Source organism: Mercenaria mercenaria, chromosome 2, assembly GCF_021730395.1.
Source record: "Mercenaria mercenaria strain notata chromosome 2, MADL_Memer_1, whole genome shotgun sequence".
Lineage (NCBI taxonomy): Eukaryota > Metazoa > Mollusca > Bivalvia > Venerida > Veneridae > Mercenaria > Mercenaria mercenaria.
In genome coordinates, this window is record NC_069362.1 from 52,420,785 (window position 1) to 52,445,164 (window position 24,380).

Genomic DNA, 24,380 nt, shown 5'->3' on the forward strand with positions numbered 1-24,380 from the left:
GTCTTTATCATGATATGAACTTGCGCACCTCCTATTTTTCGTCTGGCTCCGCCCCCTATTTTTAGAGTTATGGCCCCTGAAATAGTCAAAAATGCACATTTTCACCTTGTGACACTCCTAGCTCAAAAAGTATTTCATATAAATTGATGAAACCTTGCATGAGTCTTTATCATGATATGAACTTGCGCACCTCCTATTTTTCATCTGGCTCCGCCCACTATTTTTAGAGTTATGGCCCCTGAAATAGTCAAAAATGCATATTTTCACCTTGTGACACGCCTAGCTCAAAAACTATTTGATATAGATTCATGAAACCTTGCATGTTTATTAATCATGATATGAACTTGCGCACCTCCTATTTTTCATTTGGGTCCGCCCCCTATTTTCAGAGTTATGGCCCCTGAAATAGTCAAAAATGCACATTTTCACCTTGTGACACGCCTAGCTCAAAAAGTATTTCATATAAATTGATGAAACCTTGCATGAGTCTTTATCATGATATGAACTTGCGCACCTCCTATTTTTCGTCTGGCTCCGCCCCCTATTTTTAGAGTTATGGCCCCTGAAATAGTCAAAAATGCACATTTTCACCGTGTGACGCGCCTAGCTGAAAAAGTATTTGATATAGATTCATGAAACCTTGCATGTGTATTAATCATGATAAGAACTTGCGTACTTCCTGTTTTTCTTTGGGTCTGCCCCCTATTTTTAGAGTTATGGCCCCTGAAATAGTCAAAAATGCACATTTTCACCTTGTGACACCCCTAGCTAAAAAAGTATTTCATATAAATTGATGAAACCTTGCATGAGTCTATATCAAGATATGAACTTGCGTACCTCCTATTTTTCGTCTGGCTATGCCCCCTATTTTTAGAGTTATGGCCCCTGAAATAGTCAAAAATGCACATTTTCACCTTGTGACGCGCCTAGCTCAAAAAGTATTTAATATAAATGGTTGAAAAATTGCATAAGTCTTTATCATGAAATGAACTTGCACACCTCTAATTTTTTGGCAGGTTCCACCCCTATTTTTAAAGTTATGGCCCCTGAAATAGTAAAAAAATGCACTTTTTCACCTAATTATGTGCCTAGCTCAAAAAGTATTAGATGTAAGTTCAGGAAACCTTGCAGGAGTCTTTATCATGATGTGGCCTTGCACACTTGGCATTCTTCTTGAGAATCTTACTCTTATTACAGAGTTACGGCCCTTGAAATAGCCAGAATAGTGGATTTTTTGTTTGTGATGCTCATAGCTCAAAAAGTATAGGGCCTAGAATAATGAACCCTTTTCATAAAATGTTTGTTGAGGCTATACCCCATTAAGACTGCAAACATTTGAATTATTGCCCCTTATTTGTGACTAATGTACCTGTGGGGGGCACACCCTGTGTCCTACAGACACATTCTAGTTTTCTATTACTGTTGATACTAGTATGTCGTGTTAGAATCAAAATAACAAGTTCCCAAGTGTGATTTATCGTAGAATAACCCGAGTTTTTCATTCTTATGCGAAACAATATATCACGAAGGCCTACAGCCTTTGTGATATATTCTTACGCATAAGAACTCAAAACATGGGTTATTCTACGATAAACCACGATTGGGAACTTTTCTTAAGTATACCTCATATTACTTCCCTAACTTCTACACTCTAATACTTTTCCCCCTCCCTCTTTTCCATTGCCCCCATCCACCACTTTCCAAGCAAGAATATTTTTTTGCATTCTTTTGTCTTATATTGTTGTTGCTTCATGTTTCCCCCCACCGCCCCTCACACACACACACACACACACTCACACACACACACATTATTTTTGTTACATTTCTTAATTTCTCTTACTAATAATATCACGTTTTATTTCTTGGTTTCTTGTTATCCCTTACAGTAACCTCCCCAAACTTTACTCCCAACATACTAAATTTGAAAAAAGCAGTATTATGATGATCTATTGTACGACATATTCAAAATGACATGTACCATTACAGATAAAAACAACAGATAGAAATGGGTTTTGGTGATCGTGGTGGAGGATTTAGAGGCCGAGGTGGAGGCGACCGGGGCGGAGGTAGAGGTGGAGGTAGAGGTGGTGGGTTTAGAGGAAGAGGCGGAGACAGAGGAGGTTTCAGGGGTAAGTGATTTTCAGTGATGTCCTACTCTCTACTTAAAGTGGAAGCTGAAGCTAAAATAAATAGTGCAAAAATGTGCAATGAAAGCCTGCTATGAAAGTCAAGCTTTTAGCATCCTTCCACATACCTTTTTAGCTTGACTATTCGAAGAATAGGGGAGCTATCTTACTTGCCTCGGCGTTACCATGAGCGTCACACAAATGTTAAAGTTTGCCTACCACCCCAAATATTTTCAAAGTCCATTGAGATATTGCTTTGATATTTTGCATACTTGTTTACCATCATGACCCCAGTCTGTAGAAAGGAGGAGGCAACTCTATCAAGCATTGACTGAATTTGGCCCCTTTTCGACTTAGAATAAATGTTAAAGGTTGTGTACCACCCCAAATATTTTCAAAGTCCATTGAGATATTGCTTTGATATTTTTCATACTTGTTTACCATCATGACCACAGTCTGTAAAAAGGAGGAGGCAACTCTACCAAGCATTTTGACTGAATTATGGCCCCTTTTCGACTTAGAATAAATGTTAAAGTTTGCGTACCACCCCAATTATTTTCAAAGTCCATTGAGATATTGCTTTGATATTTTGCAGGTGTGGTTTATCATAGAATAACCCGAGTTTTTCATTCTTATGCGAAACAATATATCACTCAGGCCTACGGCCTTCGTGATATATTCTTACGCATAAGAACTCGAAACATGGGTTATTCTACGATAAACCACGTTTGGGAACTTTTCTAAAGTATACCTTATATTACTTATAAGTATATAAAAGATGAAATTTCGTAATCATTTTCTACACATGAAGTACTTTATTTCAGCGGCATTTCATTAACTTCTCAGAGACTCTGACATGTGTTGGGGTGGATTTTTTTTGTTGCTAAAATTTTAAGCATAAAATCCTTTATTGCAAGGGACAGTTTATGTCAGAATTGTGAGATGAATTTTCATCTTTGTAGCATTCTCTAAATGTTTCATGTTTTTATGCCCCCGAAGGGAGGCATATTAGTTTTCAACTGTCCGTCTGTTCGTTCGTCACAATGTTAACTTTTTGCATGAAGGCACTTTATTCGCAAACCACTGCACCCAGGACCTTCAACCTTCACATGCTGATAGTGCTTATTGAGTACACGACTCCTACTGACTTTGGGGTCACCAGGTCAAATGTCAAGGCGCTGCGGGGGCATTTGTCACCATTAGTGACAGCTTTTGTTAACCATTATGTAACCCTTTCAGTTAGTAAAACCATATAAACAGTAGTTGAAATAGCATTATATACTGATCAGTGAAGTTTACTTAGAAAAGACCAGTGTCTGGAAGAAAGAAACTGAAACTGATGTTATGTTGAAACTGCTTGAAGGAGTTTTGTGTCGAGTTAAGCTAAACGTATTGTCTGGTAGAGGTAAAGGAGAAAACAGAAAAACCATAATATCAATCTCAGCTTATTTTGTGTGTATTTACAGGTGGCCGTGGAGGTGGAGGTGGTTTTAATAGAGGGTATGATCAAGGACCACCAGAATCTGTAGTTGGTATGTATCTGTAGATCCATGCCTATGGATTTTACAGTGCTTGCTTTTTCTATTGAGTTGTCTTTTAAGGTGCATGTCTATCATAATTACATGAATTTTAAAGTCAATATTATTCATATTGTAATAAAGAATTGCTAAATTCCTTCCACTTTGCATCTGGTTACTGTTGTGTAGGACTAAGAAATATATCATACAGACTACACAGGTCTTTGTATCACTTAATGTTACTTATTGCATTTACTGTCTTTTGAAAAGATTTTGAATCCCAGTTATTTTAGGTATTTTACTTTGCATTTAACTCAGCTATACCAGATTTGTACTTGTCATTTATCTCTGTAATTTGTTGTTTTTCTTAGTAATTTCAGCTATTTATGTAAGCTATTCCAGGTATTAATCTCAGTCCCTCTAGGTATTTACTCGTCATGTTGGTTATTCCAGGTATTAATCTCAGTCCCTCTAGGTATTTACTCATCATGTAAGCTATTCCAGGTATTTATCTCAGTCCCTCTAGGTATTTACTCATCATGTAAGCTATTCCAGGTATTAATCTCAGTCCCTCTAGGTATTTACTTGTCATGTTGGTTATTTCAGGTATTAATCTCAGTCCCTCTAGGTATTTACTCGTCATGTAAGCTATTCCAGGTATTAATTTCAGTCCCTCTAGGTATTTACTCATGATGTTGGTTATTTCAGGTATTGATCTCAGTCCCTCTAGGTATTTACTCATGATGTTGGTTATTTCAGGTATTAATCTCAGTCCCTCTAGGTATTTACTCGTCATGTTGGTTATTTCAGGTATTAATCTCAGTCCCTCTAGGTATTTACTCGTCAGGTTGGTTATTTCAGGTATTTATCTCAGTCCCTCTAGGTATTTACTCATCATGTTGGTTATTTCAGGTATTTATCTCAGATATTCCAGGACTTTCTAACTTTTCGTTTATTTTAGAATTAGGCGCAATGACACACACCTGTGAAGATGATCTAGTTTGTAAATGCACAAATGAGAAAGTACCATATTTCAATGCACCAATTTTCCTTGAAAACAAACAGCAAGTTGGGAAAGTTGATGAAATATTTGGACCAGTCAGAGATTTTGTATCCTTTTCATGTCTGGAATCAGGACATATTACAGGAATAGTTAGAGCAGCTATGGCGGGCAGATGGCATCTACAAGAGTAGTCTCCTCCCAAACTTGAGCTGTTCTTATCTAATGTTGACCAAGTTGGAAACCTGGTTATTGAATTGGCAATGTTGTTGGGTGAATGGATGGATGGATGGGCAGCGTGAAGATTTGGTGTCTGTTCAGTAACTAGTTTGGGTTGAGATATTGAATTGCAATCTTGCCTATAGGGAGCTTATAGTAAGACCAAGGTTTGGGATTGAATTTGGGATCAGTAGAGCCAAGGTCAAGGACATTGTTATTAAAAATGGGAAAAAAGCGGTATTCACTCAATAACTTAAGTTTTCGATTGATGGATTGAAACTAAACTTGGCATATAAGTAGGTTTTAGAAAAACCAAGGCTGGGATTGCATATGGGGACATTGGGGTCAGGTTCAAGGTCAGTATAACTGATTTAATATGTATACTTAGAAAATTACGCAGTGTTGCAGTGGTCTAGAGCGTTTGGCCAAAGCTACATTTTGTGCTGTGGAAGGGATGGGTCGCGGTTCAAATCCCACAGAGCACCTAACTTTTTATGCCCCCACATTTGTGATGGCATGTAGCTTTGGTGCTGTCTGTTTGTCTGCACATCCAGAAATCTTGAGTGTCCACCTCCTCCCACAGTTTTATCCTGATTTGTTTCAAACTTTCACAGATGAACAAGCTTGATGTGCAGATGACCTGAAAGAAAGGAACTTTTGCTGTGATTATTTTTACTGCTGTTATGGCCCTTTGATAGTTTTACTATAAAGAATATAAAGAAAAACCTTATTTGTCTAACTCCTCAAACACTATTTAAGGGTATGCTTGAAAGTTTCACAGATGAAGGACTTTCATGTGAAGATGACCGTAAATAATGGTCTTTTTTAATAGTGACAAGGTGAGCTTTTGTGATCACCCTTCGTCCGTCGTCAGTCCGTGTGTGCCTCCGTCCGTCAACAATTTCTTGTCTGCACGATAGTGGTTTCATTTATGATTTTATTTTAACCAAACTTACACACAACTTGTATCCCCATAAGATCTCAGTTCCTTTCTTGAACTGGCCAGATCCCATTATGGGTTCCAGAGTTATGGCCCCTGAAAGGGCCAAAATTAGCTATTTTGACCTTGTCTGCACAATAGCAGCTTTATTTATGATTTGATTTTTACCAAACTGACATACAACTTGTATCACCATAAGATCTTGGTTCTTTTCTTGAACTGGCCAGATTCCTTTATGGGTTCCAGAGTTATGGCCCCTGAAAGGGCCAGAATTAGCTATTTTGACCTTGTCTGCACAATAGCAGCTTCATTTATGATTTTATTTTAACCAAACTTGCACACAACTTGTATCACTATAAGATCTTGATTCCTTTCTTGAACTGGCGAGATCCCATTATGGGTTTCAGAGTTATGGCCCCTGAAAGGGCCAGAATTAGCTATTTTGACCTTGTCTGCGCAATAGCAGCTTCATTTATGATTTGAATTTAATCAAACTTGCACAAAACTTGTGTCGCCATAAGATCTCAGTTCCTTTGTTGAACCGGCCAGATCCCTTAATGGGTTTCAAAGTTATGGCCCCTAAAAAGGGCCGAAATAGCTATTTTGACCTTGTCTGCACAATAGCAGCTTCATTTATGATTTGATTTTAACCAAACTTGCACACAACTTGTATCACCACAATATCTTGGTTCCTTTCTTGAACTGGCCAGATTCCATCATGGGTTCCAGAGTTATGGCCCCCTAAAGGTCCAAAATTGGCTATTTTGGCTTTTGCAGCCATATAGAGACTTCATTTATGGTTTTATTTGATAAAAACTTCCAAAATATCTTCAACAACAATAAATCTTGGATTCCATGACAAATCAGATCCAATCGTAGGTTCCAGAGTTATTTTATATCTGATTACCTCCCCTGATTGTAATCAAAATGGATTTATATCAGTAAGTACTTACAGGACTTATTTGAAATTTCATTATTGTCATTAGTTGGACTGAGCCAATCAGGGTAGATAACTATCGAATGATTTTATGTCAAATTACCTCCCTTTATTTCAAATAAAAATGGGTATATCTCCGTAACTAATGAAGATACTGATCTGAAATTTCATTTATGTCAACAGATTTATTTGGCAGATCCTTCTTTTGTTCACTTACAATAATTTTCTTTTTAATGACTTCCCTTTTACATTACTATAAATAGCTTATTTTTAGTAACTTTTTTATTATTGGCCGTAGGGAAAAACCGAGACCACTTTTCTGTGGTACAACATGGATGGTACCTCCAATTTTTAGGTGTATTTTGACATATCTGTACCTTTTAAGATTTTTTTTTTCTTTTGGTTAAATTTCTTCCCTTTGTTGTTCCTGTCCTTTGGACTTAGATATTTTTTCTGAGGACCTTCTTGTCCTCAAGTGCAATGATAACAGGTGAGCGATATAGGGCCATCATGGCCCTCTTGTTGAAGGAATGGATTCAGAGTTGCTCAGATCCACAACCTTTATCTGAATACAATTTGCTTCAAACTTTGAGTGGAACATCCTTCATGTGAAGATGGTCAGTACTATAAAATCTTTGCTATTTAGAGGATGGCACTGTTTGTGGGGGATTCTGTGTCCTAATGACATAATTCTAGTTTCAAATGCTTCCACTTGTGCTTGTCTTATTTTAGGGGTCACCATACCTTAAAATAGAAAAATCTTTTATACTTAAGACAGTTGTTACCATTCATGAAACAGTCTGTCATACATATATTTAAGCTCAAATTGTCAGTTTCAGGTGAACAACATAGGGCCACTGGCTCTCTTGTTTCAAATGAAACATAGGGCCACTGGCACTCTTGTTTAAAATGAGGAAACTTTGTCCAGTTTAGGGACTGCATAGCAAAAAAAGAAAATTGCAAAAATATTTCAATGTGCCACTTAATTGATGTTCACCAAAAGTTGCTTTGCAAGGTCTGAAGGTCACTGTCCTCAAATTCTGAAAAAATGTTTTGGCAACACCAGTCTCATGGAAAGGGCCATTCTTGATATTATTGCACCAATGTTGTTTTACTATTATAAATATAGTTTTCTTTCTGTACAAAACGTAGAGTGAATGTAAATATATAACATTAAATTAAATAGACATATTTTGCATGTGAATAAATGTATAAACATATTTATCTACAAGAATTTCATTTAAGAAGATATAGAACATTATTTTTCGGTAATTGATTACTTCCCTTAACATTTATATAGTACTTTTCAATAAAATTGTCGGAGAACATGAAAGCAGGATCATTTTCAAAAGACCAAAAGGTAAGTTATTTTGAAATTACAAACTAGACATTTTGTAGAAATACATAATTATAACAACTAGATGTTAACAATGGCATTTGAAATTTATCTATTTGCTATGCAACTACATTTAAAACTACGGCAATTGCCCGCCCGCTTAGCTCAGTAGGTAGAGCGTCGGTCTACGGATCTCGGGGTCGCGAGTTCAATCCTCTGGCGGGGCGTATGTTCTCTGTGACTATTTGATAAACGACATTGTGTCTGAAATCATTAGTCCTCCACCTCTGATTCATGTGGGGAAGTTGGCAGTTACTTGCAGAGAAAAGGTTTGTACTGGTACAGAATCCAGGAACACTGGTTAGGTTAACTGCCGGCCGTTACATGACTGAAATACTGTTGAAAAATGGCATTAAACCCAAAACAAACAAACAAACGGCAATTGCCCCTCACCACTGGGTTCAGAACATGAGGAAGCCATCCAGCTAGTTTATAGGTCATTGGTCATAACCAGTACAGACCCCAGCCTAAAATAATGCCTGCAGGGGCATCTTGGGTCTTCATTTTGTATAACCTGTAGTTTTGTCCGTGAGCTTAAATCCAACCAAAAGAAGAAATGAATTGTACAACAAAATGTCAGAGGTCAAGATTAGAACTTTTCTGCCACTTTATAGAGCCTTCCTCCAACAAGCTTTCTACACAGGCACAGATGTAACATGTTTATAGAGCCCCTTCCCCAACAGGCTTTCCACACAGGCACAGATGTAACATATTTATAGAGCCTTCCCCCAACAGGCTTTCTACACAGGCATAGATTTAACATGTTTATAGAGCCTTCCCCCAACAGGCTTTCTACACAGACACAGATGTGAATGTTTATAGAGCCTTCCCTAAACAGGCTTTTCACACAGGCATAGATGTAACTTGTTTATAGAGCCTTCCCCCAACAGGCTTTCCACACAGGCACAGATGTAACATGTTTATAGAGCCTTCCCCCAACAGGCTTTCTACACAGGCATAGATGTAACATGTTTATAGAGCCTTCCCCCTACAGGCTTTCCACACAGGCATAGATGTAACATGTTTAAAGAGTTTTCCCCCAACAAGCTTTCAACACAGGCACAGATGTAACATGTTTATAGAGCCTTCCCCCAACCGGCTTTCTACACAGGCACAGATGTGACATGTTTATAGAGCCCTCCCCAAACAGGCTTTCTACACAGGCACAGATGAACATGTTTATAGAGCCTTCCCCAAACAGGCTTTCTACACAGGCACAGATGTAACATGTTTATAGAGCCTTCCCCAAACAGGCTTTCTACACAGGCACAGATGTAACATGTTTAATATAGAGCTTTCCCCAAACAGGCTTTCCACACAGGCACAGATGTAACATGTTTATAGAGCTTTCCCCAAACAGGCTTTCCACACAGGCACAGATGTAACATGTTTATAGAGCCTTCCCCCAACAGTCTTTCTACACAGGCATAGATGTAACATGTTTATAGAGCCTTCCCCCAACAGGCTTTCTACACAGGCACAGATGTAACATGTTTATAGAGCCTTCCCCAAACAGGCTTTCTACACAGACACAGATGTAACATGTTTGTTTTCGTTTCCTGTGCTGGTAAAAGATAAAACTTGTTGGTAGTTCCTGCTTAGTAGTTTGTGTCAAGTCACCAATACAACATGGTATTCATTGTTTGTTTTTCTGTAACAATTAATTGGAATAAGTTTGGTATCATAATTAATTGGACAATAATACATTCTGGTATTTTAATATTATGATTTATTGGACCATTACCAGCTTCTATATTTAGCTTTGAACACTGTTAGTAGAATAAGTTTGGGGAAGGCACTATAAACATGTTCCTAGTAGACAAGGTTTGAGATCGTCTGAAAATTCTGAATGTCGTTATGTTGTTCCATACAACAAGTGCAAAACATCCAATGATAGAATTTTCTGTATTATTGGTCCAAAACAGGCTTTCTACACAGGCACAGATGTAACATGTTTAATATAGAGCTTTCCCCAAACAGGCTTTCCACACAGGCACAGATGTAACATGTTTATAGAGCTTTCCCCAAACAGGCTTTCCACACAGGCACAGATGTAACATATTTATAGAGCCTTCCCCCAACAGGCTTTCTACACAGGCATAGATGTAACATGTTTATAGAGCCTTCCCCCAACAGGCTTTCTACACAGGCACAGATGTGAATGTTTATAGAGCCTTCCCTAAACAGGCTTTTCACACAGGCATAGATGTAACTTGTTTATAGAGCCTTCCCCCAACAGGCTTTCCACACAGGCACAGATGTAACATGTTTATAGAGCCTTCCCCCAACAGGCTTTCCACACAGGCATAGATGTAACATGTTTATAGAGCCTTCCCCCTACAGGCTTTCCACACAGGCATAGATGTAACATGTTTATAGAGTTTTCCCCCCAACAAGCTTTCAACACAGGCACAGATGTAACATGTTTATAGAGCCTTCCCCCAACCGCTTTCTACACAGGCACAGATGTGACATGTTTATAGAGCCCTCCCCAAACAGGCTTTCTACACAGGCACAGATGAACATGTTTATAGAGCCTTCCCCAAACAGGCTTTCTACACAGGCACAGATGTAACATGTTTATAGAGCCTTCCCCAAACAGGCTTTCTACACAGGCACAGATGTAACATGTTTAATATAGAGCTTTCCCCAAACAGGCTTTCCACACAGGCACAGATGTAACATGTTTATAGAGCTTTCCCCAAACAGGCTTTCCACACAGGCACAGATGTAACATGTTTATAGAGCCTTCCCCAAACAAACTGTCTATACACAGGCACAGATGTAACATGTTTATAGAGCCTTCCCCCAACAGGCTTTCTACACAGGCACAGATGTAACATGTTTATAGAGCCTTCCCCAAACAGACTTTCCACACAGGCACAGATGTAACATGTTTATAGAGCCTTCCCCAAACAAACTGTCTATACACAGGCACAGATGTAACATGTTTATAGAGCCTTCCCCCAACAGTCTTTCTACACAGGCATAGATGTAACATGTTTATAGAGCCTTCCCCCAACAGGCTTTCTACACAGGCACAGATGTAACATGTTTATAGAGCCTTCCCCAAACAGGCTTTCTACACAGACACAGATGTAACATGTTTGTTTTCGTTTCCTGTGCTGGTAAAAGATAAAACTTGTTGGTAGTTCCTGCTTAGTAGTTTGTGTCAAGTCACCAATACAACATGGTATTCATTGTTTGTTTTTCTGTAACAATTAATTGGAATAAGTTTGGTATCATAATTAATTGGACAATAATACATTCTGGTATTTTAATATTATGATTTATTGGACCATTACAAGCTTCTATATTTAGCTTTGAACACTGTTAGTAGAATAAGTTTGGGGAAGGCACTATAAACATGTTCCTAGTAGACAAGGTTTGAGATCGTCTGAAAATTCTGAATGTCGTTATGTTGTTCCATACAACAAGTGCAAAACATCCAATGATAGAATTTTCTGTATTATTGGTCCAAAACTTTGGAATGAACTGCCGTTAAAACTATGCAAAAGTAAATCACTTGACACATTCAAAAAAATCTTAAGACACTGTATTTCAGAGATTTCGCGGCATTGTTTTCAATTTTTTGATAGCTGTTATTATGCGAAAACAGCAGGTGATAGTTCTTAAATTTTTGTAAAAGGTTTTACATTTCAACATTTATATTTCCAAGGTTTGTTTAATTAAACGAACTTGTTGGTAAGACTCTATGGGTAGGGTAGTGTGTAGTATTTCTTTCTTAAATAGTATATGATGGCACCATTAACCGGGGGATTTGAACCTCTGTATGCAGCTCGTCTGGGCGTACCATGTGGTGCTTTAAGCACAGGTATTCGCAATAGGGGTAAAATGACCTCAAGGGGAGTGGTGCGGTCATGACTGTTTGTTACAATAAGGCAGTTATTATTATTATTGTCATTATTAATATTGTTATAATAATAATTATTATTATTATGTACAATGCCATTGAATATATCATTGTATAAAAATAGGCGTTTAATCAAATTATTCAGTTTCAGTTTCAATAAGGAAGCTGTTGTACTCGCCCATCATGACTGTAGTGTGACAAGTTGTGTTACACAACTTGCATACTTATTTACAGAATTGCTTTTTAACTTTGAAATTTGTGTTAAAGTTTTTATGATGTCCAATGTCTTCTTTCAGTTGAAATTTGCTCTTCTTGCTCATAATGACAATGTAGATCAGTGTTACGAGATGTGTAACTGTACCTTAGTTATGCCATGTTTAAACTTTGAAACTTTAGTTAAAGTTGTTCACAGAGTACAATGCTGTGTTAAACTATGCAGGGGTGTGGAATTTCTAATTTTTTTCACTTGTCCACAAACAAGTTTGGCTGAAGAATCTACTTGTCCAAAGACTAAATCTACTTGTTCATGGAAAAAATAAATAAAGCAGGCCTTTTGTACTTGTATTTGGACATGCATGAAATGTGCTTTGAAGATTTGTCCACCATGTGTGGAAACATCCTTGACACTTGCATACTTGACATGTGAGAATGTTGTCTTCATCTTTCTGCAGCCAACTGAACTTGTAGAGCCAGTTATTCTGAAAAATGCAAATACCTTCCCGTTTTTCGGGCTCTTTTTCTGACCTAGTCGCACCCGAACCACCATTTCGAATGACAAACTTGTCCATCACTTTTATTCCAAACAGAAACGGATTGTCTGCCCTTATTATAACACCGTCATTGTTTTCCTTGGCAACAGTCAATCAGCGCACAGAAATTTCCAGGTAGACATTTTGCGAGGGGCTCCATATGGGTTTCGTTTATTAAATATAACAGCATTTACTAAATTTCATCAACCTCAATTGAAAAATACAGCCTCTATCGCATACAAAACATTTTTCTTTGATTTGTCCTAGCGACCTAGTTCTTGACCCCAGATGACCCATATTCAAACTTGACCTTAATTTAATCAATGCTATCATTCTGACCAAATTTCATGAAGATCAATTGAAAAATATAGTCTCTATTGCATACACAAGGTTTTTCTTTGATTTGACCTAGTGGCCTAGTTTTTGACCACAGATGACCCATATTCTGACTTGACCTAGATTTCATCAAGGCAATCATTCTGACTAAATTTTACGAATATCGTGTGTAAAATGCAGCCCCTATTGCGTACACAAGATTTTTCTTTAATTTGACCGGGTGACCAATTTTTTGACCGTAGATGACCCATATTCAATCTTCTATATTTCATCCAGACAAACATTCTGATCAAATTTCATGAAGATCCGGTGTAAAATGCAGCCCCTATTGCATACAAAAGGTTTTTCTTTGATTTGACCTAATGACCTAGTTTTTGACCCCTGATGACCCATATTCGAACTTGACCTAGATTTCATCAAGGCAATCATTCTGACCAAAATTCATGAAGATCAATTGAAAAATACAGCCTCTATCGCATACACAAGGTGTTTCTTTGATTTGACCTAGTGACCTAGTTTTTGACCTCAGTTAACCCATTTTCAAACTCGGCCTAGATTTTATCAAGATAATCATTCTGACAAAATTTCATGAAGATCAATTGAAAAATACAGCCTCTATCGCATACACAAGGTTTTTCTTTGATTTAACCTAGTGACCTAGTTTTTGACACCAGATGACCCATTTTCGAACTTGGCCTAGATTTCATCAAGATTATCATTCTGACCAAAATTCATGAAAATCAATTGAAAAATACAGCCTCTACCGCATACTGTACAAGGTTTTTCTTTGATTTGACCTAGTGACCTAGTTTTTGACCCCAGATGACCCATTTTCAAACTCGGCCTAGATTTCATCAAGATAATCATTCTGACAAAATTTCATGAAGATCAGTTGAAAAATACAGCCTCTATCGCACACATAAGCTAAATGTTGACAGACGACAGACAGACGCCGGACATCAAGCGATCACAATAACTCAGGTGAGCTAAAAAGGTATACTAAACTTTTCTTACTATGTTATAGGTATACATGTAATAAACAGATAAATACATGGAAGATATAATGTATTCTTTGTATTTTACTGCTATAGTTTATTGGATGATAATTTCTTCTGTATATTGCAGTTTTACATAGACCCATACAAGTTGTTACCCCTACAGAGGTTTCTTGAACAACCAAAAAGAGGTGGACGTGGAGGTGGTAGGGGTGGTGGTAAGTGTTTATTTCCTCCTTAATTGTCACAGTACGCAATGTTTATTCAGGTCTTTGGTCTTTGCGAAGTCATTTTTATTCTTGATAGCTTATTTTATAGCCTTTGGTTAAAGTAGGTTTATTGCACAACTACATATATATTCCATGGAAAGAATAGGGATATCATACAGTCACAATCCTTTTTTTATGCCCCTGAAGGGAGGCATATAGTTTTTTAACCGTCTGTCGGTCTGTCAGTCTGTCCGCAATTTTCGTGTCCGGTCCATATCTTTGTCATCGATGGATGGATTTTCAAATAACTTGGCATGAATGTGTACCACAGTAAGACGACATGTAGCGCGCAAGATCCAGGTCCGTAGCTCAAAGGTCAAGGTCACAGACATTAAAGGATAGTGCATTGATGGGCGTGTCCGGTCCATATCTTTGTCATCGATGGATGGATTTTCAAATAACTTGGCATGAATGTGTACCACAGTTAGACGACGTGTCGCGCGCAAGACCCAGGTCCGTAGCTCAAAGGTCAAGGTCACACTTAGACATTAAAGGATAGTGCATTGATGGGCGTGTCCGGTCCATATCTTTGTCATCGATGGATAGATTTTCAAATAACTTGGCATGAATGTGTACCACAGTAAGACGACCTGTCGCGCGCAAGACCCAGGTTCGTAGCTCAAAGGTCAAGGTCACACTTAGACTTTAAAGGATAGTGCATTGATGGGCGTGTCCGGTCCATATCTTTGTCATCCATGGATGGATTTTCAAATAACTTGGCATGAATGTGTACCACAGTAAGACGACGTGTCGCGCGCAAGACCCAGGTCCGTAGCTCAAAGGTCAAGGTCACACTTAGACGTTAAAGGTCATTTTTCATGATAGTGCATTGATGGGCGTGTCCGGTCCATATCTTTGTCATTCATGCATGGATTTTAAAATAACTACGCATGAATGTGTGACACAGTAAGACGACGTGTTGCGCGCAAGACCCAGCTCCGTAGGTCAAAGGTCCTAAACTCTAACATCGGCCATAACTACTCATTCAAAGTGCCATCGGGGGCATATGTCATCCTATGGAGACAGCTCTTGTTTTTGTTGCTGTAAATGTACATGATTGATTTTCTAAGCTTGTGATAAGCATGAAGAAATGCAGCCATTTTGGCAATCTGTTTCATAAATAATGCTTGTCATTAGTAAATCAATTTTATGACCATCCATAGTTGATTGTTCGTTCCACTTTCTTACTTTTACTCAGTTGTCACTTTGTTCTTACATTAACCATTTACAGGTAACTGATGGTTTTGGTACTGTATTTCAGGTCGAGGTGGAGGCAGGGGTGGAGGAGGTACGCAGATTTTACTTTTGTCTATTATTTACAATCTTAAGAACAATCCATTGGAAATGCATTAGCCAGTTGGTACAAGCTTTCTACCTAACTAATCATTGTTATGTTCAGTGTTGCTGAAAGGATACACTGATAAAAGTGTTAGAAGGTTTAAGTCAGTTAGGTCTGCTCTGTCAATATGTCATACTCTGATCCAAAGACAGATCAGTCACCCTCTAGCTCAGAATCGTGTATGGAAGTTGTCAGTTACATACCCAGAAAAGGTCTGTTATTGGTACAGAATCAAGGAGCACTTGTCTGGTTAACTTGCTGTCCTACCTTTCAGAATTACTGTTGAAAATCAGTGTTAAACCCAGTCAACCCAGTATATTGTATAGTTTACAAACACTATCAAATATTATATCAGGTACATTTAGAAATGTTAAGGACCTACTAATTTGAATATTGATAGCTATTTTTCTCAGCTATTTTTCTCACCAATGCATCGCCATTGCTTTTGAAAGATCATATCTTAGTAACCGTTTCATGGATTGAAACTTCATACAGGGCTTCCTGGTATAAAACCTACTGAAATAAGCAAGTTACATCACTCTTGTTGAATTTAATACAAATTATGGCCCTTTTCGACTTATTTTTGTTTCCAACAAACTATCTAGCTGTATCTCTGTAACAACTTCATGTTTTTGATTGAAACTTGAAACAGTGCTTCCTAGTCATCAAACCTGCTGAAATAACCAAGTGAGATAACTCCTGATTTTGATTTCCGGTATCTTTACCGGTGCTGGAAAAATCCATCTTACACTCTTGTGCTGTAAATGACGTATAACGAACTACATATATGTAGAAGATTTATGTAGTAATTTATATTTTATTTATAGAACGGAATAAAAATTCAATACCTTGACAGTTCCTGTTGGTTCCTGATAGTATATTTCTTGATTCAAATCACGTTATTTTATCAAAAATTTATAACGTTATGCTGCAAATGATAAAACAAAACCCAAACTAAACATGGTTGTTTTGAAACGTCATGACGTCTTTCTTGTTTACGGACGTTGGTTTCCTGCGCTTTGTTTTAATACACTGCCATAAGAAATAGTTCTAAAAGGAAAGCCTTTCGATTGATTTTATTTTTATTATTATTTCTTGAAATCGGTATGCAAGAAAAAGATTGTGTCACTGGTTATAGGTGCAGGTGGAAATATCCGGCTCTCGGGTAACTGTTTAGGCGGTAACTCGGCAAGGAGCCTCGTTACCGCCTAAACAGTTACCCTCGAGGCCGAATATTCCTATCTGCACCTACAACCAGTGAAAGAATCTTATATTTTTAGACTTAGACATTTAGTTAAAGTTGTATATGCAACTTTACTGTCAAGCTGTATCTCAGAAACAACTACATATATTGGACTGAAGCATCACACAAAACATTCTACTCTCATATGGCCCTTATTTCACTTGGAAAATTTGGTTAAAGTTCTGCCTGTTGGTTGTTATCATTTCAGTTTGCATTGCTTTATTTTTTGTTTCCTCGTTTCAGGACGTGGAGGTCGTGGCGGAGGTAGAGGAGGTGGATTCCGTGGTGGACGAGGTGGTGGTGGTGGAGGATTCCGGGGAGGCCGAGGTGGATTTGGTGGCAGAGGGGGTGGGGGAGGAGGGAGAGGAGGAGGGTTTAAAAGATTCTGAAGTGAAAAATTTAATATTTGTATTATTTTTTAGCCTCTTTGACCAATGTAAGCTATTAAAACAGGCTGTTTAGAGGCAATTGTGGGAAGTTGTGACATGTGTTCATACCAGGAGATGCTAGAGACTAGAGGTAAAGGACATGCAGTATGTCCTTGACAGTTCTTATTAGTCAAGATTATCTTACATGAAATGCAAGAAAGATAAATGATTTCCATTCTTTGCCTCAGAGCTCAGGTACCCCCTGGAACAGTCGGCTCACTTACTGAATGAAAATGCGATACTCAAAATTTAGTTTGGAATAAATGACTGTTTGTATTTTTGGTTTGAATTTGAAATGATTTTTAAACACCACTTATGTACATTATGACCTTACTATGACGACACTGCTAGAGCAAACACTTTCATACAAAGGCAGCATGTTTCTTTCTCATCAAAATTATTTATAGTAAATTAACTTCAACATAGTACATCCTCTGAACAACAAATATTATTATTTATGGAAAACCTGGTAAAGTGCATGTATTTCACATAGTGTATGTAAGCAGCTATAGCCGATTTAGAACTGTGACCTCTGAAGGGTTTCACCTTCAAGGTCAGTGAAATTTACCAAGACTTTAGATACATTATTGTAAGGTGTGTAGTACCTGTGACCTTGGTCTGTCAGGTCAAGGTCACAATTTGATGTCTGCATTTCATATCATTATAGAACATGGAGCATTTTCAAGTGTCATAATTGTGGCTTAGAATTCACACCTAAACTATTCTGGCATATTTTACATATACAGCTGTAGCATTCTTGGGCAGGCATGATTCGGGGGCATTTGTCACTTATAATGACGGCTCTTGTTCTCGAGAAAGATGATAATATTGCCATTTAATAAATTTACTCACAGGTTGCCATTCATTCATAAAATTACTTTCATTTCCATATGCCGAGTCAGAACTACCTTAAGCTGTGAAACTCGAGTGAGTGATCTTTGGTCATCATGGCCCTCTTGTTACATTTGCATTGTGGTTAGCATTTAAAGAAGTTTTTTTCTTCCGACTTTTGATTTTAATACTTGTTACATGTGTGTTTAGGTATGAAAATTGTAGTCACACTCATTTCTTTGGTGGAGGTATCTACTTTTTTATGCCCCCCTGTGAAGGAGGTAGGGTATATTGTTTTGCAGATGTCGGTCGGTTGGTATGTCGGTCGGTCTGTAGACCAGTTGGTTTCCAGATGATAACTCAAGAATGCTTGGACCTAGGATCATGAAAGTTGATGTGTAGGTCGGTCATGACCAGCAGATGACTCCTATTGATTTTGAGGTTAGTTGCTCAAAGGTCAAGGTCACAGTGACCCGGAATAGTTACACGGATTCCGAATGATAACTGAAGAACGCTTTTGCCTAGATGGTGAAAGTTGAAAGGAAGGTTGGCCATTAACAGCAGATGACAGTAGGTGATACATCAAGGTCACAGTGACTCGGAACAGTTAAATAGTTGCCAGGTGATAACTAGATAATCACTTTGGTCAAGGATCATGAAAGTTGATAGGGAGGATGGTTAGGACCAGCAGATGACCCCTATTGATTTTGAGGTCAAAGGTCAAGGACACAATGACCCGGAACAGTTAAACAGTTTCCGGACTATTACTTAAGAATGCTTAAGCCTAGAATCATGAAACTTAATAGAGATGTTGATCATGACTAGTAGATGACCCCTATTGATTTTGAGGCCAAAGGTCAAGGTCACAGCAACCCGGAACAATTAAACGGTTTCTGGATGGTAACTCAAGAGCACTTTGGCCTAGGATTTTAAATGTAGATATGAAGGTTGGTCATGACCAGCAGATGACCCCTATTGATTTTGAGGTCAGTTGGTCAATGATCATGATCAGAACAGTTGAACTTTTTTGGCCAAATAACTGGAAAATACTTTGGTCTAAGATCACATTTGATACAGAGTTTACCTGTGATCGGTAAATGACCCATAATTATTGATTTGAGGTCAATACGTCAAACATCCAGTGCACTGTGACCAAATAATTCTGTTTCTTGTGCAATTACTGATTGCATCAAGGGGGCATTTCGTGTTCTACGAGCTCTTGTTTTACATAATATTTGTTTGTAAATGATTTTTTAAGCTCAAACAAGGAATATATACTAATCTTTAGTTTTTTTGTAGAGTTTCTACTGTTTTTAACGGTCTAGTGTAAGTAGTAGAGGTACACAAGATCTTAACATGGAATCTCCATAAATAAACTTACATTCTTTGAAATAAGTTATTTTTAGCTGGACTATACAAAGTATGGAGAGCTTTCCTACTCGACTTGGCGTCTGCATACTTCCCCATCCGCACTTTGGTTAAAGTTTTTATGCACTTTCTCTTTATCTCTGTAATTACTTGATGGATTTGTTTCAAACTGAAAGTAGTTGTTCCACATCATATGACACAAGGTCAATGACTTTGGTACCAATGTTTAAAGGTGGTCAATCACATTTAAACAACATTTAATGACATTTTTTACTTTTTGCATATTCTGGTAGAGAATTATTTAAGGAACAAAAAGATCGATTACATAGAGTTAGATTCCTATTTGAAATGTATATTTTATTATTTTTATAAAATTTTGTAATTACTCCCCTTTAATATGAAAGTATATAAAAAGCTGGGTATTTCTTTTTATTTCGATACAATGTCTAGTTTTACATTTGAATTTGATAGACATATCAACTATTGAACAATCTGAACCAAAATGCAAGTTTAAAAGCTGTGTGTAGCTTCTGAATTCATTTATTTCCAATCTATCTTGGTTGCGCAACCAAGATAGGCAAAGGGAGGTAATAATAATTTTTCAAACTTGCGTTTCTAATGAATTCCATCTAAATACATCATTTTTAATGCAAATATTTTACAAATATATTACAATATGTCTAATATACTTATACATTTCCTTAGGCAAAGTATGTTTATCAAATTTATACTTATGATAAAATAACTCTATCTTGGTTGGGCAACCAGGATAGGAAAATGAAATTTTAAAAATACCTCCAGTGAAAATCTAATTTGTATTAAGTGTTAAGTGAACATAAATGAGTGTAAATGATCAGATGCTAAAGTTTCGAACAAATCCGTTACATGGCCAAAATCTGATTATCCACCTTTAATGAATTATCCCCCTTTTTACTTAGAATTTCAGGTTAAAGTTTTGTTACACTTTCACTCTATCTCCGTTATTACTAAATGGATTTGATTCAAACTTAAAATTGTTGTTCAACATCATCACTCACATCATATGACACTAGGGCCATAACTCTTGCACCGATATTTCATGAATTATTCCCCATTTTACTTAGAATTTCTTGTTAAAGGCACTGACCTCCATATTTGGCTAAAAATAATCTTTCTTTCAAATTGAAGTTTGGTCATATTATGAACATTAGAAAATGAATTTTTGTTTCTAAAATATTCTAAGAATTCCAAATCAAGAAAGAAAGATGACTGTGTGGGGAATCAAACCCCAGACCACCGCAGATATAAAGACATTTTCCCATCGTTGTAACCAATATAGCTGAGGAGGTGAATAATGACTTAAAAATATAGATATTTATAATTGAGACAGTTTACCTGGAGTAAAAGCGTGACAAATGCTTTTCGATTTTCATCGTAAAAACAGCAAATTCTCATGTGTTTCCGTAACATAAAGTTTGTCAGTAATTAAGTTTTAAAGCCTTCTTAAGAAATATAGCATTTATTTCAAGCTACCTAAAAGAAATTAAATTTTTTTTTGTTGTCGAACGATCTGGAGGCCAGTCGCTATAAAGTTTTGATGCACTTTCACTTTATCTCAGTTATTACGAAATGGATTTGATTCAGACTTAAAATAGTTGTTCCACCTATCACACACATCATATGACACAAGGTGCATAACTCTTGCACCAATTTTTCATGAATTATACCCCCTTTTACTTAGAATTTAAGGTTAATTTGGATACATTTTCACTGTATCTCAGTTATTACTAAATGGATTTAATTCGAACTTGAAGTAGTTGTTCCACATTATCACCCGAATCATATTACACAAGGTGCAGAACTCTTGCACCATTATTTTATGAATTATGCCCCCTTTTTGTTTAGAATTATATTTATTTAGTGTCTGGATACACTATCTCTCTTATTACTTAATATTTTTGACACAGACTGGAGTTACTATCCAATATCTTCATCCACATTGGAGTCATTAAACACTCCAGTGACAGCTCCAGCTTCCTCACACTATCTAGCATCGAAATAGTTGAGCGCGCTGTCTCCTGTGACAGCTCTTGTTTCTCTGCTAACAGTGGATTTAGCCTTAGCTGATGTTTTGAAAGCCCTTTTATATGAAATTAAAAGAATAAATTATTCTTGAATCTTTGTTAGACATGAATTGTATTAAAAAGGCTACATTGTGTGAATTTATCTCATTCTGATCAGTTCAGTTTTCACATGTTAAAAGTTGTAACATTATACTATCTTTACTAAAACTTGTAACTAACAGTCTATGCAAGTACTAGTATGTTTTTACCTCACTTGCGTAGTTTTTGTTGTAAAAAAATCCAACTTCTTCAATTTTAATTTCAAAGCAGCTGGCCTTTAATTAAAGATACATCTGTTGGTATAATTAATGAAAACAAAAACTTATATTTCTTCTTGGCATTAGGGATTTCTGAAATCTATTGTTTTTTGCCATTTAAATTATAAAAACCATGGCGAATAAAATTTTTGTGTGAACTTTTACATGAATAAGTATACAAAAGCAGTTTATGCAAAAGATAGAATTTTTCACACCCGTTTACTTATACTATAGAATGTTGACAACCAGTGGCTTTAGAATTTTTCATGGCCATTGCCTCAATTGATTTTATATTGTTGTTTTTGTCTGAATGATATATACTGTTTGTAGACATAATATGCAAATATTGTGCAAAAATAAATAACTGATGATTTATAATGTGTCTGTTTTTTCTGTAAAAACAACTGGGATGGAGCCAGTAGAACATTCAGTGTTTATTCATAAATGATGAATTTCTGCCTTACTTTAGAACAATCAGGAAGAATGTAAGTAAATTGTGAACAAAAATGGATATCGTTATTCTTCCCTGATGAAGGCTAAATGCCGAAACGTTGGAAGTTAATAATAATCTATGAAAAAACACTACATATGGTGTTGTTGATTTTTGTGTTTATGAAGAATGTAACAAGAATACAGATTGATAAATTGTATTTGCTCAAGCCATATGAGTGGAACCCTTACCTGTAAAGTATTATGGGACCAGTTACGGCAACGAGTGCCATCCTTAAAAGATGCATGCTCTCTTACTTGAGCTCTTATCCAAACTTCATCATGCGCAATGGTTATGGGCATAATATCTCGGCCAAGTTTGATATCCTCCAAGTCTCTGACCCTTGAATTACGCAAAATTTAGTGTCCTCTTAATAACTTAGTACCGAGTCAGAATTATTATACCCGAAAATACAAAGTATGTGTGGGCTATATTGGAGTCCTGCTAGTCTGTCCGTCCGCTGGTTTGTAAGTCTATATATCCTTCTGTTTTCATGTCTGGTTCATATCTTCTTGACTGCTGGGAAGATTTTTGTAAGACCTGCAAGAATTATTGCATGAAACTGAGGTCGCTCAGTTTAAGGGCAAGGTCATATTTGGAGGTCAAAAGTCAAACAGCTACACCCTGTGGCTGCTCACTATTTTCTAAACTACATAGAAGATTTTTATAAAACTAGTATCAGTTGTTTACTTCAACAAGACGTGTGCAGTGTATATCCCAGGTTACACTGTCCATTGTCAAGGTCACTAAATAACTGAAATTCTTATCCACACCATACCTTCTAAACCACTTGGAAGATTTTCACAAAACTGGCATCAAACATTGATATCACAGTGCAGAGCATGCAACGCAGGTCACTAGATCTGACAAGGTCAAGGTCACAGATATATTCTTAACCACTGGAAAGATTTTCATAAAATGCATTAATTGTGAACCTGTCGATCACACTACCTAGGTCACTAGGTTCAAGGTCATGGTCACACATAGAAGTCGAAGATCAAATTGCTCAAATTTGTGTCCATTGAATATCTTTTAAATCACTGAAATAAATTGCGTAACATTAGCATCCAGAAGACAGTAGAATGCACAAGCCAGGTCACTAGGTACAATTAAGGTCACACTTAAAGGTCAAAGGTCATGTTTACAACATTATACTACCCTTGTATCAAAGATATTAATCACCCCTAGTTATGCCCCTTTCGAAGGAGGGGTATATTGTTTTGCAGATGTCAGTCGGTCGGTTGATATGTAGACCAATCCGTTTCCGGAGGATAACTCAAGAACGCTTGGGCCTAGGACCATGAAAGTTGATAAGGAAGTTGGTCATCACCAGCAGATGACCCCTATTGATTTTGAGGTCAGTATGTCAAAGGTCAAGGTCACAGTGACACTGAACAGTTAAACAGTTTCCAGATGATAACTCAAGGATACTTGGGCCTAGGACCATGAAAGTTGATAGGGAGGTTGGTCATCACCAGCAGATGACCCCTATTGACTTTGAGATCAGTAGGTCAAGGTCACAGTGACTAGGAACAGTAAAACAGTTTCTGGACGATAACTCAAGAACACTTGGGCCTAGTATCTGGAAAATTGTTAGGGAGATTGGTCATGACCAGTAGATGACCCCTAAAGATTTTGAGGTCAGTAGGCCAAAGGTCAAGGTCACATTGACCCGGAACAGTTAAACCCTTTCCAGACGATAACTTGAGAATGCTTTGGCCTAGGATCAAGAAACTTAATAGGGAGGCAGATCAGCAGATGACCCCTGTTGATTTTGAGGTCAAGGTCATATTGAATCAGAACAGTAGAACTTTTGTTTACAATGAGCAAATAATTTCTGTTCCTTGTGCAATTACTGAATGCATCAGGGGAGGCATTTCATGTTCTACGAGCTCTTGTTATAACTCTAGCCTTGGCCAACGTTTAATAAACCAGCCAGATAAACTTGGTTGCTTTAGAGTTAC

At 37.2% G+C, this 24,380-nt stretch overlaps 1 protein-coding gene across 1 annotated transcript; it reads left to right on the plus strand.

The window, feature by feature from the left end:
* Positions 1-1,970: 1,970 nt before the first annotated feature.
* Positions 1,971-22,304, plus strand: LOC123563970 (H/ACA ribonucleoprotein complex subunit 1-like). The gene is made up of 7 exons (XM_053536638.1): positions 1,971-2,129; positions 3,593-3,658; positions 4,605-4,753; positions 8,040-8,099; positions 14,220-14,307; positions 15,620-15,646; positions 17,184-22,304. The coding sequence occupies exons 1-7, from the start codon at positions 2,006-2,008 to the stop codon at positions 17,327-17,329; spliced, it is 660 nt and encodes a 219-aa protein (XP_053392613.1). The 5' UTR covers positions 1,971-2,005; the 3' UTR covers positions 17,330-22,304.
* The last annotated feature ends 2,076 nt before the right edge of the window (positions 22,305-24,380 follow it).

Excerpts from the sequence above, each read along its gene's own strand:
- LOC123563970 (XM_053536638.1), top strand. The coding sequence starts at position 2,006 with ATGGGTTTTGGTGATCGTGGTGGAGGATTTAGAGGCCGAGGTGGAGGC. Across the intron at positions 2,130-3,592 it reads AGACAGAGGAGGTTTCAGGG|GTGGCCGTGGAGGTGGAGGT; the intron begins GTAAGTGATTTT and ends GTGTATTTACAG. Across the intron at positions 4,754-8,039 it reads TTGGACCAGTCAGAGATTTT|TACTTTTCAATAAAATTGTC; the intron begins GTATCCTTTTCA and ends ACATTTATATAG.